At 36.4% G+C, this 16,210-nt stretch overlaps 1 protein-coding gene across 4 annotated transcripts in view; it reads left to right on the top strand.

Moving 5' to 3' along the window:
* Nucleotides 1-16,210, top strand: part of Adgrb3 (adhesion G protein-coupled receptor B3) — a 729,857-nt gene that overhangs the window by 570,759 nt on the left and 142,888 nt on the right. For all 4 annotated transcript variants that reach the window (XM_085679475.2, XM_085679474.2, XM_085679476.2 and 1 more), the window contains 3 exons: nt 8,190-8,316; nt 9,900-10,003; nt 14,164-14,266. In XM_085679475.2, the coding sequence (XP_085535601.1) occupies nt 8,190-8,316; nt 9,900-10,003; nt 14,164-14,266 (334 nt within the window). The remainder of the gene's footprint in view (nt 1-8,189; nt 8,317-9,899; nt 10,004-14,163; nt 14,267-16,210) is intronic.

Here is a 16,210-nt window from a genome sequence, read left to right as displayed (position 1 = left end):
GTGTATCTGTGGCTGTCCTGGAAATCACTTTGTAGACCAGGCTGACCTCAGACTCACAGAGATCCACCTACCTCTGCCTCCAAAGTGCTGGGATTAAAGGTGTGTGCTACGACCACCAGGCGAAGAAAAAAAGATTTTTAAAAATATGTTTTAAGTTTTCTCTAGAGTACCTAATACTGAGTATTAGTACTCAACAAAGTGTTAGCTGTTATTTTTCATTAATAGGATTATTATTATTATTTGCTTATTGCATAATTAATTATGACAGCTAGCATATTTTAACCTTTAATTATTAATAAATCATGGTGAAGCACTCATACATATTTATAACCTATCTTCCTGAATGCTCTGCCCACACTCCTTTCTACTCTTGTTATTTTGAATTTAAAACAGTAACAGAAAGTATGTTTCTGGCAACAAGACTAGGGCCACCATTCTTGGAAGTGAAGCCAGACTATCTCGAGAGTGACGTAGTCTTGGTTTTAATGTGCATTTTATGACAAAAAGGCAGGGACACCACACCTACAAGAAATTCTCTATGGAGCTCTTAAGTACCAAGAGACAAAGTGGAGCTGTAGCACCCCTCAAATCACAGCCTACCACCTGGGGAGTAAATTTTTGTTTAATGAATTATATAAGAAAGTTCATCTATGTAAGGTCAAAATCTGTACTAGACAGTCACTCAATAAATATCCATTAAGCAGCTGCCATGCGCATGTCAATGGCCACTTTAGAATCAGAATAGAGAAATGGACATAAAATCTGTATTCTAGTAGCAAAGACAACCAAAGCTGTATTTGAAACATTAAATTGAAGATATTATAAATTTGGTTCCAGATCATCACAATAAAGCAAATATTTCAGTAAAGGTACACAAAGGTTCTTGGTTTCCTAGTGCATATAAAAGTTGTACTTACATTATACTGTAATTGATGCTATGCAATAGCATTATATCCTAAAATTGCTTTAGTGCAAAAGATCCTGATGATCATCTGAGTTGTTGGAAAAATGATACCAACTGCAGTGCTTGATGCAGGGTTCAATTTATGAAGATGTGTCATTGTCTGTGAAGCTCTGTATGAGTTATATCCATATGAAAATAAATGAAATCAGATGAGATGTGTACAATGGGCAACACAGCTCGGAGTAAGAGCAATGAGAATCTCAAAAAGACTGGGTACTTTTTCCAGTATTATAGAATACTGATTACCTTGAGTATCAGTGGTTTACGGAAACTCTGCTTATCAGAATTCTCTGGTTCAAATATTGGATTGAGCTCTGCGTATCTGATGTGATTCACAAGGCTCCATCTTTCAGGTCATCATGGGGATACACGATTTAATATAGCTTCACTCATACGCCTGCTAGATAGTGACAGTCTCTCATCCTCAGTGAGGCTAGCCTGGGCTATTTAACATCACAGTAACAGTTCAAGACCATCACAATAGAAACCGTAAGCCCTCTTGAAGCATGGTGTCAGGAGTCACACAATGCTTCTAATACAGCACAATCAGTGTCACAAGTTATACCTATTTAAGAGATGAAGGGATAAAGTCCACCTCTTGATGGAAAGGGTTAAATGGAATTTGTACATTTTTTCTTACCAACTGTGGATGGAGAGTTATTATCTCACACTGACCAGTCATTAACCACAGCTCATATAGAATGAGATGAAGGCAGATACTTTCCCACTGTTAGGGAGCAGTATATTTACAACTGAAAAGTACATTCTGAACTGAGGGAATGGCTAGCACAGCATGCCAACATGAGGCAACAAGGGGCTCATTGTAGTTGGAAAAGACATGCAAAAGTGAGTGTTTAAGAGATGGTAGTAGAGAGACAGTTGGGGGCAAAACAGTACAGGGGTTGTCGACCACTGTAAAGACTTGGCATTTCACTGTGAGCTGGAGGTGGGCAATGAAAAATTAAAAAGACAAAAAAATTGACAGGTTTTTTTTTTTTGTGAGTGATATAATTTGACACTAGAATATTTATGGCCTTCCTGGTTTGGATTTGAGAGAGGAGGCAAAAGTAGAAACAATGAACCAAGCAGTAAATTGAGTCAAGCAAGAGATGGTGATGATTTAGACACTGAGAGCAGACCCGACAGCATTTTCTGCAATAATTTGTTGACTTAATAATGCAGAGAAGGTATTCTAGGATTGCTGGTCGTCATCCCTAACAGGCTTTCAGTTTTCTTTTAAAAATTACATTTATTTATTTTTATGTGTCTTCTCCCTCATCAAGCACTTGAAAATGATTCAATAAACATGTATTGATGTAGGTCTTTCTACTGGAATGAACATAATTAAGAAAGAGATGTTTAATCTTTTGGAGATTATCATTAAATGTTGACTGAGGCCAGAGACAAATAGATGAGTCTATTTAAAGTCACTGGTTATTTCTCAAATTATATGTCTGCTTGGTTCTGAAGGGCAGCAAGTGGATTAGAGCTAAAATAGTGTACCTGGAATAAAAAGCTTCCCTAAAACTGCCAAAAAAATCATTAAGTTGATGGAACATTTTTTTCATTAAGTCTCCACTAAATGTTAAGCAGCAAATCAGAGATTCGAAAAAAGATAAAGATCTCAAAAGGCACCAAAAATTCTAATGTAGCAAGGGTTAACCCCATACATAAGGAACGCGAGATGAATTTATCAGCTACTATGGCAGTGCTGAGTGGGAATGTTAATGATCAGCAAAGCACTCAGCATTCTTGAAACTAAGTCATGTATATTTTAATTATTTTTCTGTGTGCATGCACATACATGTAGGTCAGAAGACAACTTGTGAAAGTCAGTTGTCTCCAACCACATGGGAGACGTGGGTCAAGCTCAGAGCTTCAGGCATGGTATCAAGCACCCTTACCATCTGATATAGCTTGTTGGCCCCCAGTTTCTCAGTGATTGATTATAAACCTGCTTTATAGAATGAAAGGGTCACTGTTAATTCCAGTGTTAATTCCACTATCTTCTTTGTGGTTTCCAAATTCCTGGTGGTTGAAATAAATCACTCAATAAGCAAAGTATTTCATGTTAATGTTACTCTTTTTAAAGTTATATATATATATATATATGTATATATATGTGCACATACATATATATGTTTCTGCACATATACATATACATACGCATATATATAACCTCTCTATATAAAAATATAGGTATATCATATCTTTAGATCTGATTTTTATAACATCATAGACATGTCATAGGGCAGCTTTATTATGTATTGTTTTGAAACACATTAGAAACTGGATCTGGTACTTTATACCCATAATCCTAGCACTCATCTAGGATAAAATTGAAGGAATCCTGTGACTTTCTATTATAATAAAAATTAAAATTTAAAAAGAAAATCAGTAGTGGGTCTAGAGATATGACTCAGCAGTTAAGAGCACCTGTTGCTCTTCCAGAACACCCATTTCCCAGAACCTAAGAAGAAGCTTCGAAATCACTTGAATTCCAATTCTGTCTCTAGTAGATCCAATATGCTTGGCCTCTGTGGGAACCTGCACTCGTGTGCAAATACTCACATGCAATCACATGCATTTACAAATATTTTAAAACAATAAAATTTTTAATATATTCTAAAAGTCCCTAGCCTCAAAATAAGAGAAAAACTTTGCTTTTTACTCTGAGTTAAAACAACTGTCCTAGTTCCCTGTTTCATTTCCTTATCCATAAAACTAAGTGTTCGGGAGAGACCAGGATGTTGAGCAATCCCACTCAAGACCCACCCACTGCCAGTCTTTGAAGCTCTCTGTGTGATGTGAATGAATAACAAGGATGGAAAAGCAATGCATTAAATGGTCACTTAGATAACAGCAAAACTCTGGTTTTATAATTCCTGTAGCCATAGTATCACTGGCTACAGATAGTAAAGTCTCAGGACTTACAGGTTCCCAAAATGCAGAGACTGTAATCAAAGACTTGCTACTCAAAATTAAAAAGAGTTTCTCATCTGAACTCTCTAAATCTGTATATCATAAGCAACGTAAAACAAGAACCACTTGTACATAATTATTTGAGTGCAATATATGTTTAAAGAAATAATGTCAATGACTTACGTCTGAGAAACAAACCATTAGAAAGTGGGTTTCTTCAGAAGACATACTGCTGGGAGAAAACTACCCACCGTTAACTGTCACCTGCTCAAATCTTTCTTTTTGTTCTATCGTGACGCTGGGTAAAGAAGGTATAACTCTTCCTGTGACCGATATATAATCAGAAACCCTATACTCAAAGTTAGTGTTGTAACTTTTGATTTTTGAGTAAGTGGGCTCAATAAACTAAGTGGCAATAAACTTTCTAAATTTTAACCCATTGTATTAAAAACAGTTTATTGAGATATATGAGAAAGGATGGCTGATTCGTAGAAGAATAAAGTGGAACATCTACTGGCACTGATTTTTCTCAAGATTAAATCTGCAATATCCTGAAACAATTTTGAAATATTTCACTACAAATTTTGCTAGTTTTTTAAAAGCTAAACAAATTTTATAACAATCAACAGATCATTTCCCCTTCACTTTAGTTTTTATTTAATTTTAAGCAATAGAAGATATATACAAATGCTATATTTTTAAGAATAAATTTTAATAATGCCACCAGCATTGTGATCCAAAAATCATCCATGTAGATGCTCAAATAAATATTAAGTTATAAAGTAAACACAATTGGAGCCCTTATTCTTACATTCTATTGTATTTTCGATGCACTTTTAAATCCTTGGGGCAGAAAAATGTTCTCCTTTTTTTAGCCAGCCTAGTAATAGCAAGAAAGACATGTGCAGGTGACAGCTAATAGCTAACACTGATGAATGTAGGTGTAGCCAACAAAGAATCCACTGGTTGTGCGGAATTTCTGCAAGCATAGCTGTGTTTAAGGACTATTTGAAAAATATATATATATAATATACAGAAAGACATTATGAAAGGGAAATGTATGATTTTCAGTAGAATGTGGATGCCTATATCATCCTTGCATCTACTTCTGGCTTTATGGGTCTGTTATTCATATTATATCTTTACATTTCACATGTATTTCAGTGTTTGATGTTTCCTGTATGAATGGCAACCTAAGCTTCACATTTAAAAAAAAATCACAGTCACACCTTTTCTTGCATCATAGAAATTATGACAGAGGAATAATAGTGTGGTGGTCAGAACAGTGAAGATGTTTTAAAACATGCTCTATGCAGCACAGGACAACAATTTCCCTTCTCATTAGCTCAACCACCTACCAGTTTGTTTTACGGTATAACCTTGAAATCAATCAGAAATGTGTGCAGTGCTTTCAAAGAATGTTAGACAGTAAAAGTAAGACTTGGAAAGTTTGAAAATACAGGCAATACATACCAGAGGTTTTATAATAATGGTTAGGGATAGGTTAATAATTGAAAACCAACCAAAAGTTTTATGGGGTTAGAGATGTAGCTCAGTTACTCGTGTTTATAGAGCATGAACAAAGCCATGAATTCAATCACCAGCACTATATAAACTGGACGTGATGGCCTATGCCTGTAATCCCAGCACCCAGCAAGTAGAAGCAGGTGTATCAGAAGTTTTCATGGTCATCCTCAACTGCATAAGGAGCTCGAGGCCAGCTTGATCCAGGTGGGAGCCTGGCCCCTCAAATAAAGGAGTTCTCAGTCACAAAATTGCAAGACATTTTATGAAATGCTATATATTTTAGCATCAGAATGACAACCCTCTTTTGTGACTCAACTTTTAATAGTAACCAGATGTAGAACTTGACAGTTCCTCTCTCACCTTTTCAGATCATCTCTCCTACCACTTGCTCCAAATTCTGCTGTCTTCCTGCCAGATTTAGTACATTGTGTTTTGTATTTTCTTTTAAATCAGGAAAAGCATGTTAAACTGTATTTAGTATTTCATGAATTATTGTGCATAAGATAAAATCATTACAGGGGTGCTACTTTAGAGAAGGGCCAAAGGTGATAAAGTCTCAAGAGGATACACATGGAAAAGGCATGGAACATGTTGAGGAGGAGCACAGGCAAGAGTCAAGGATTATCACTTAGAAATCAGTTAGTTATCTCTGTCATGGGGCCGAAGGTCGGCCATGCAATCACTGTACAGAGTAAAGCAAATGGACACATTTTTCTAAAGATGTCTTGTAAATTTTACATGATCTTTGGAGACCAGCAACTTTGTATTGAATCCACACTTTGCATTTGACAGTCAGCGTACAATGATGTTAATTTCTTGAGTAATGAACTCTTGTTACATGTACATAAATATGTAACTTTGTCTCCTTTGAGGTCTTGGTTACAGTAAAGATCTTTTCCTTTAAGATATTGGATTCATTCATTGGACATTCATCATGTGGAAGTCATAAGTGCTAGACTCCATCTTGAGAGGACAGTTATTTCATTAAAGTCAACCTGCCTTCCAGAGCTAATAACACAGTTGTAATGTTTTAAAATATGTCAGCTTAAGTGTATCTTCTTCCTTTAAACTTTGACCAGTTGAGATAAATGTTTTTCATTTTGCCCTTGATTGATTGTTACACACACACACAGACACACACACACGATAAGAGAATACAGTTAATGAAATAAGTTGTTTGCTACATGCCTATGATTATTTAGAATTATAGTTTGAAGCAGTTATACTAGAAGTAAAACTACGTTTAGTTTTAAAATTTAATTTGGTATGATTGAGTGATATCCTGGGAGATATACAAAAATTTAAAGTGACCAACATTCTGAAATTTTCTATTAAAATTGGTCATAATTGTTCATAATGGTTTCCAAATATAGTCTGTTCCTTCTTGATATCAACCCATGAACATCAAAAAAAGGGACAGTGTAAACTGTACTCTGTAGCTTAAGTTGGACATCTAAGTGACAGAGAAAAACCATCACTGAACTCAAACACACTATCTGTGCATTTAACCCAGTGGCCTCAGGCATTAAGAAATGTAAAAGGCAAAACCAAAAGCACATAGAAACTAGCACTAAGCCATGTGGTTGTTTATTTTCCCCCTTCAAGTTTCGGAATCATTTTTAACACAAATAGTAACTTGACTTAAATTCTAAATACACTCATACGTACAAGTTTCCTAGCTGGAGAGTTTCCACGCCTGGGGGAGGGGAGGTGACAATTGGTGCATTCTATCCAGCGCACGTGTAATGATAATAAAGTTGATTGGTTGAGCCTTGAAGCTCCCCCTCCCCTTTTCTCTCTTTCTATAGAGTAGTTCAGCAGGGGGTGACAGGGCTCTCCCCCATCGCCACCAGCTCTACTAACAAGACGTAGGTTGATACCATTTTTATTGTTCTGCTGGGGTGGGAAAGAAACCATATGCTTTAGCATTTTAAATGGCTACACCAAAGAGAAAATTGAACCAAACCCCCTCCCCCATCCTGCTGGACTTTGGGGTGGGTTTATTCTAAATATTCAGTGGACTTGGTTTTAGCTGAATGTCTCTCCTCCTGGACAAAGAGTCTTGAGGGGGAGAAATATTAAGGGCTTTAGAGGAGCGTTGGACTAAGTGAAATGTGGAGTGGGAAGCTTACATCTGAAACCCACCCCTCCCCTGGATACCAGGCAAAGGCAGTGAGAGTCGGAACCAGCTGATGCCTCTTCCCGTTTCCAGGGTGAAATTTTCACAGCAGCTAATTCTAAAGGGAAGAAAAATCCCTTTCCAGCAGCGGAGAAGATCCTATCACCCAACCCAAGCAATGTAACCTTTTAGGCAGGTTTTTTAGAGAAATCCGCATTTTAAAAGACAGCATTCACGGTCCAAACCACGGGCCTGGAATCAGAGCTGGTATGAAAATATGAAAAGCCTCTTTACACTCTGAGTGTTTGAAACGATCCGATGAACATAGCAAGTGTCTGCCAACGCTCAGCGGCTGCTGGTGCCGCTGCTGCCGCCGCCGTTCCTCTCAGAGGGCTGGACAGAGCTAGTCCTGATTTCAGCACCTCCGGCGCTGGACAGCTCCCTGCACGCCGCACCACCGCCTGCTTGCTTTTTTCCCACTCTCGCTTTGCATTACTGGAGATGCATCTAAATTACGTCCTGTTCAACAACAAGTAGATTTTTTTTTCCTGTACGGGAATTACAGTAGGCGATTCTCTCAATTAAATTGCATTTTCTTCTTTACGGACTTGGCTGTCTGGCGTATTTATCCCGATCTCCCCTCCACCCCCTTTGCAGGAACGAGTCTTTGGGAACGTGGTCCACCCAGGGATGTAAAACTGTGCTTACCGATGCATCCCATACGAAATGCTTATGTGATCGGCTCTCTACCTTCGCCATTTTGGCTCAGCAACCTAGAGAAATAGTAAGTAACAAAGGGAAAACACGGCTTTAATGCAAAGGCAGGGACATTGTGGCGAGTGTTTCTCCAGGGAACTGCATTTCAAAAGGGGAAATAGAAAATTGTTGCAGGGTGGCAAAATTGGGTTCTTCTCCTCAGCTACAGTAGCTTGGTGGAATGAATTCTAGTTGGTGTGCGATAACTAAATTCTACTCAATTCTATGTTTTATAAGTTGGTATTTCTGCAGTATAGTGTTGAAGATGTACTCTGATATCACTAATATTCTGCAAACTTTCATATAAAAATAATTGCCAACTCAACGTTTATTTTAAAGCTGGAAGGCTGTTCTGGGAGAATCTGTGACAATGCTGTTAGGAGTAGAAGGAAGACCCCAGACACTACAGCTGAACACATTGCATATCTGCATTGGACATTTTCAGTACAGGTTTTCTGAGGGTGTCCTTGGATACATGTGTATTTTTAAATCAAATTAAGTTTTCATGGAGACGTGGTTGTTTGGAACTGTAAAAGCATTCCTTAAAAGCATGTAGATTTTTGCAAAGGGAAAAAGAAATAGTTTCTGATAGAGAGAGCTGTACAGAATAGTCCAAAAGAAAAATGATGTTTTACCAAATGTATTTAGACAAAATTTTACAGAAAATTGAAATAATAACAAATAAATGTTCTGATAAAATATGATTCCTGCCCAAATTTGGCCTAGGCATCACTCCTTTACTTGTTTTAATGATGCATATACCTAATAATTTTATACAGATTTTGTGGCACACTTAGTGTATTGCTTCAAACTTCTAATATAAAAATTTATGAAAAACAGCTGACTTCATTAGTTATAGTCATGTTACTGTCTAAGAAAAGAAGCCATTTGGATCAGTGGATGCTTGTACTATGTATATAAAAGATTTTAAAAGCTATAAGCTTATTTTTCAAGGTCATGGTTTTAGGGACTGATACTGGCACTATGGAAATTATCTCCATATACTTTGTTCATAAGAAAAATTTATGTGAAGATCCTAAGTATAGCATTCCATTTTCTTCTTATTCTTGGAAGCCAAACAAGTAAAATTTAATGTGGGATTACTTGACTCAGAACAAAGTTGTCAAAAGTCAGAAAGTTTCAGTTTTTCAGTAACTGTGTACCATCGCATCATGATTTGTAAATAGGTGTAGCAAGGCAAATCGTACCAAGAATCGTATGGTGAAACGATTAACCTGTACTTAGTTGGGGTGAGGGGCACAGCAAAAACCTGCTGCTTCCAATTTCACTCAAAGGAAATTTCACCTGTGAATGATGATTCCATTGTAGTTTGGGGTCCTTGAGAAAACTTTAAGTAAATAATGGGGGCCGTAATCAAACATTTTAAACTCTAGGACTTCATCACTTCACAGTGTGAGAGAAAGGGGAGCTAGAATTAGTCATTGTAGAGCTTAAGGATATGTGAACCGAGTGTTCTGTGGTTAATTACCTGGTAACTAGAACAACTATTTATGGTATTCTTGAGTGATAGCTTAGTTTCTCTGAGTTTAGAATTTATTTTTATTCATGTCAAATTTCTTTTTCTTTTCTTTTTTCCCCCTTAACTTACAGGTCATGGAATCTTCTGGGACCCCTTCAGTAACTCTCATAGTAGGCAGTGGCCTCTCCTGCCTTGCCTTGATCACCTTGGCAGTTGTCTATGCAGCCTTATGGAGGTATGTAATGAATGAGTTGAGATGGAGAACTCGGTTTCGGTGTGTTAAAGTCTTTGTCACATATTGAAAGCAGCATTTTTTGTAACAGAATTAGAACTTCTGTAATTGAACTGGAACACAGGAACCATATTAGCTAACTTGATTCCCTTCATTTGTCTGTGGTAAAAATAGATAAATGAAACCCACATGCATACTTTTCTTCTAGCTGATGTGATGGTAGATTTCAACAAGTTCCTCGCATGTAAGCATAGCTCTCTTATGTTTCGAGTTCCTTCTCTGTGATATATTGTTTATATCCGTTGCTGTTGAACCTCAGTGCATAGGTGGTACAGTCAAAGTTCTCTCTGCAGGAATAGGATGTCAAGTTCTCAAGGGCCAGACATGATTTCAGTATGTCCTGCACAATGAGTAAACACTGCTCTGATGTTAAAAGCATTAAGAAAATTCCAGTGTTCTCTGCAAAAGGTCACATACTTTAGTGTTTGCTGTGAGTCAGATTTTGAGCAAGTTTGATAAAAGGATATCATAGAGATATGAAGGGAATTATTGGGAAATCTTCTTTCATTTTTTAAATTGTATCTATTTAATAGTCTGAGGAAATTTAATATTTTTCTGGATAATTTCTAGGTAATTGTTTAGGATGCTAGTAAAAATTGAGCTTATGAGGTTTGGTGTGTCTACTAAGGTATTGACAACATATATGTATGTACCATATGACCAAACTTTAAATGGATTTTATAATCTTAACAGTTAAAGGCGTTATAACCATTGTCATTGTTAATGTGATCTAAAATGCAATATTACATTAGTATGCAGATAATTATCTATTCTTTCCTGACTATTTGATATATTTAAAATTGCAAAAGTTGATGTGCCTACCTCAAATACTTTTATGTTTTCTTAGGGTTTTATACAATCATCTGAAAAATTAAAGATCAATTACTGTTTAATAAGGGATATTTATTTAGATTAATATTGATATTTAAATAAAACATTGTGTCCATTGTAGCTTTCGCTCTCTTGAAAGGAAAAATTAATTGTGAATCAAAGACATTAGGATTTTTTTATGCTTTGTGAAAAAAGAAAGTGTGTATACATTTAGGCCTGGGTACATAACAGAAGTTCTTCATCACTGCAATATTGTGGTACAGCAGGGAAACACTGGCAGAATGGTGAAAAAGGAAATTTGGAAAATGCCTGCTATTGGGATGACATTGTTGATAACAGAATTGTATGTTCAAAACTCAATCAGGTTGTTGTCCTGTAAAAACAAACTGACAGGCTTGAAGAATCTAACTTCCCATGAGTGAAGGACAATGCCTTTTTTAAAAACATAAAGCAATTGGCTAAGATATTAGGTAATCATAATAACATTATAATTCTTACCCCACTGGAGTCTTTAGAAGTAAATTCAATTTTCAGCAATTTCTGTTCAGGTGTCAATTCTACGTTCTGTCATGCCCCTCCCCCTCTTTCTCTTCACACACACACACACACACACACACACACACACACACGAATAGCCAATATCAGTATATGATGTGTTTGTTGATATATCTGAATTTTTCTAAAATTCAGAAAAGACAGAACAGTCACTTACTACAATGAAATTCTAGGAATTTCTGAAAATCATCAAAGTGTCTATCAAAACCTATACTGATGTTGAGAATTACAGAAAAGAGTATCAAGAAACCACACAAATCTGGATTCCTAAGACTTAAGTGGTCATCAGTTCATTGTCTATTCATCAGAGAATTGAAATAATAATTACTACTTGAAAGAAGTGTGAAGACTCATGAGTTTCTCAATGGATCTTGGAGCAAGATCCACTCAAAGTGCTTCATAAACACCACCAAGTACATAGACCCTAAAACATTTTGATTTAGCTGTGTGTTGGAATCTTCCTGCCTTTTTCTTTAATAAAAATATTTAGGGTTAAATTTTTTCTAGTGTTTTCTACAATGAAGTATCATGCAAATTACTTTATAGTTGATACGCCATTTTGAAACTTGTAGATGCTCCATGTCGTGCTTTCCAGATGTTTCTTCACAACTGAGACGGCTGAAAGTGTGGCTCAGAACGGGGCCTGCCTTGCATTTGTGGTCTGTTTGAGCTCAGCTCTCAGAGATATCACTTTCTATGCCATTAACACTTTTGGTTATCATGATAATGTTGATAATGTTAATAACAATAATACACTAAGCTGTTTTCTCTCCATCTAGCCATACAACTAGTTAAAACACACTGTTGCATCAAAAAGCAATCCAGCATGTCCTCTCGGTCATAATAATAATAATGATACATTAAGCTGTATTCTCTCTCTCTAGCTATACAACTAGCTAAAAGACACTGTTACATCAAAAAGCAATCCAGCTTGTTCTCTCAGTTTATTGACACAATTTTCACAAATTCACAAATTTTCTTTAAAATATAAAATGTCATATGACAGCGTGGAAAGTAGTGACAATTCTTAGCAGAATTTAAGGCAAAAATATGACTCAGTATTGTTGAGAAAAGGAGGCATCTCAATAGTGTTTGGGGCAGCCAGTTGATTGTTTATATTACTCAGTCTGGGTTTTGTTTTGTTTTTCTGTTTATAGACAGAAAATGTCACTGAAATCCTTTTGATAGTGTCAAGATGTGTGTTTGTATCATCATGGAAGCAATTAACATCAGAAAAGATTTATAGCCTTCATCCACACCAAAAAAAAGAACAAGATATTTGTTGCTCCCTTTAGCAGCCCAGTGTGTGGTTTATCATATGTTTAGATAGTCGGAATGCAGGAACAATGGTCAACAATTCTTGGAGCCCATTTTGTGCTGTCAACCTAGATTAGTCCAATTTGTGAAGAAAAATTCTCTTACATTATGAAACCTAATTTTTGTGTTTTGGTGGTTTGTTTTTTGTTTTTGTTTGTTTTGTTTTGTCTTTGTTTGTTTTGAGACAGGGTTTCTTTGTAGCTTTGGAGCCTGTCCTGGAACTCGCTCTGTAGTCCAGGCTGGCCTCAAACTCACACAGATGCATTTGTCTCTGCCTCTCAAGGGTTGGGATTGAAGGTGTGCGCCACCACCTCCTAGCTTACTGTTGTTTTTACTTTGCTTTAATTTACTTAGTGTGTGACTGCTGCCTACACACTCTTGAAAGATAAAGTAGAAATGGAAAGAACATTGTGAGATTATAACTTTCATAAAGTTTCTCTTGATCTTTGATTTCTCTATCTGTCATTGCACAGAACATCCTATGCCTGGTATGGGATGAGGCATATGTTATAATACAAATATAACAGACCGAGGCACACATCATATACAAGGTACTTAGTGGCCATTACAGGGCACAGTTAAGCAAAATAACTGCTAAATTTTCAGGGTAAACAGCTGGTGGAACCTTTGATTCTTAACAGATTTTGCTGTTACTTACATTCTTAGTGCACTTTTAAATCATATAACAGATTATATACATATAAATTTCTTCCTAAGGGTAAAATATGGCTGTCACCAAGAGTATTCCAGTCTAATGGTAAATGATCACTTGAGATCATTTTTATACATAAGGACTTCTGCTACTTCTTTTTCTTGAAAGAGATACTCAAGGACATAAGGAATATCCTAGCTACATAAAAATGCTTGAATAGCTGCTGATGTTCAAGGCTTCACAAAAAGTAATGCATCCTTCTAGTATATAGGGGAGTTGGGACTGAACGAGCATGTGATCAAACTGGATTCTCTGAATGTGGCTGACATGGGGGCTGTCTGAGAAGCCATTGATAATTGCTTCAAAATCTGGGTGGGGTTATACTGTTGGGCCTCAGTGTTTCTATTGGTTGGTATAGATATTATCAATATATATGTACATATGTAAGAAAATGATTATAATGATTAATGTAATTCTAAGAAAGTATATTTATCTAGGACTAAAGAAGGCATTTTTCTCATGTATGTACAACTTAGGTTCTCTCAATTATGGCATATCACAGAAAAAATAAGTCTAAAGGTTTCGTGCACATGCCATGTACTCTATAATTAGGTACCTAGGAAAAATGTATATGAAAAATGGTTTTCCATATCTTTATATGAAACCTGGGGTCAAAACTTTTTCTTTGAGTTAATTCTACTAATTATATGACATGAAATTTGTCACATTTCTTTCTCTCTCCGACTAGGTACATCCGCTCTGAGAGGTCCATAATTCTAATTAACTTCTGCCTGTCGATCATCTCATCCAATATTCTTATACTGGTTGGACAAACCCAGACACACAATAAGGTATGATTGCTAAAGCCTCCAATTCTATCTGTGCGTTTGTTTCAGCATATAGTTGGTTACTGATTTGTCTAAGTATTTATTCTAAGTAACTATTGAAATATGCGATTTTAATTATTCCTTTAGTTTCTGAATAAATGAATAACGAAATACAGCCTATTACAGTCCACAGTCAGTCTTTGTTGGCGTACAATTATTTAGTGTTCTAGACTGTATCATATTCAGAAAATGTGTTTAACATGACATCAAAGCTGTAAATCTTCAAAGCAATGAGACACCAACAACCAATATTTTTTATTTATTGTCCCAATTGTGTAGCATTCAAATGGAATTCAACATAATGTCTGTGTTTAAGTCTAATTTATTTGCATACCAATTACTAAAATGACTGTATCAATGAATTATAATCATACCATCACTGAAAACTACCTCCAAAATGGTGTATATACAATAATCACAGAGTCTACAACTATGTCTTACCCTTTTGGAAATTTTCTTTGCTGAAAGCATTGTGATACCTAAGCAACACTGTAGCTATTTAAGCATATAATCACTTTTTGTCAGAGTGGAACTATATGTCCTAGTTTTGGGAATTGACCAGTGTATATTGGTTGAATGTCCTTATTTTCTTCCATATGACTATCTTTACTGAACTGTTCTGCAGGAAACCCAGCCTCGAGTTAATTTACCCAGGCATCATTGTCTTAGAAGTAATTAAAACTAATCTTATTGCAAACACCAAAACGAATAGTTGACATTAAACACTCCAATACTTCTTTTTAAAAGCTTCTTAAATAGATACTTATAATACATGTATAAAGACTATGTCTGGTTGCCCTGCTAATTTACAACCCTAAGATTCATAATTTCCACCCAAGGAATCTATTCTGAGTGTGAATAGGGCCATGGAGGTACACCTTTCTCTTTGAACCACATTGCTCCAGGCCTGGAAACCTAAGGGAAAGCTGCTAATCCTTAAGACAAACCAAAACAACAACCTGTTAGACAGCCTAGAAAATAAAAACTAATTCCATGTTCTGGAATTTTTAATATGTTTCTCGTTTCGTTTTCTTCACGAAGAGATAAAAGAATAGGAAATTTATTCAGATCTAGTACATGGCCTTGTTAGGAACAAGTAACCTAACTTCTTAGAAGAAATCGATAACAGAATGGAAATCAGAGAGACAGAAAGGAGGACCAGAGGTGAACAAGAGGCCAATTAGAACAGAAAGGAAGGAAGAAGGCACAAAAGTACCTGAGCTGAAAAGATGAAGCTGAACATAAGTCTCAGATGAGAAGGAAAGGATTGTTGGAAGACGTGAAGAAGGAAACAGAGAGAAAGAAGAGGGGGATGAGAACTCTGTTACCATGGTTTCCTTCTCTTTGCATCCTCCCTGTGTGCTGGGCTGCAGGTCCTCTTTGCTCACTTAGCCCCTAGTCTCAGTTCCTTAGCTGACTGTCTTTGAACTTCCCCATGTAAAAGAAGTGCTTCCCAGAGTCCAGAAACCAGGAACAACAAATCAAGCCAGAATCTGTTTGAGACTGAGCCCACTTTGAAGGTTTTTATACAAAATTCTTGCTTCCCATCACTTTTTACATCCTAAATTCTAGGGTTCTGCCTCTCATTGCACTATGGAGAGTAGTGATGTTCAGTAGGATATATGCTTTTAAAAACTGTTTCATATGATGTAACATGAAACTACTAGGCCTGGAGAGATAGCTCTGTGGTTAAGAGTACTGACTGCTCTTCCAGAGGACCCGGGTTCAATTCCCAGCACCTACATGGCAGTTCATGCCTGTCTGTAACTCTAGTTCCAGGACTTCAGATGTGCATGCAGGCAAAAACTCTTTAATATTAAATAAAAAGAAACTACTAAGAGCTAGTAGAATAGATCTTTCTATTATGTTTATTACTATTAGGTTACGAACTACATCATGCCTCACCTA

The sequence above is a fragment of the Myodes glareolus genome, chromosome 18 (assembly GCF_982192425.1).
Source record: "Myodes glareolus chromosome 18, mMyoGla1.1, whole genome shotgun sequence".
NCBI classification, from domain to species: domain Eukaryota; kingdom Metazoa; phylum Chordata; class Mammalia; order Rodentia; family Cricetidae; genus Myodes; species Myodes glareolus.
The sequence above is the reverse complement of the archived record's forward strand: the minus strand, read 5'-3'. Positions and strand labels throughout refer to the sequence as shown.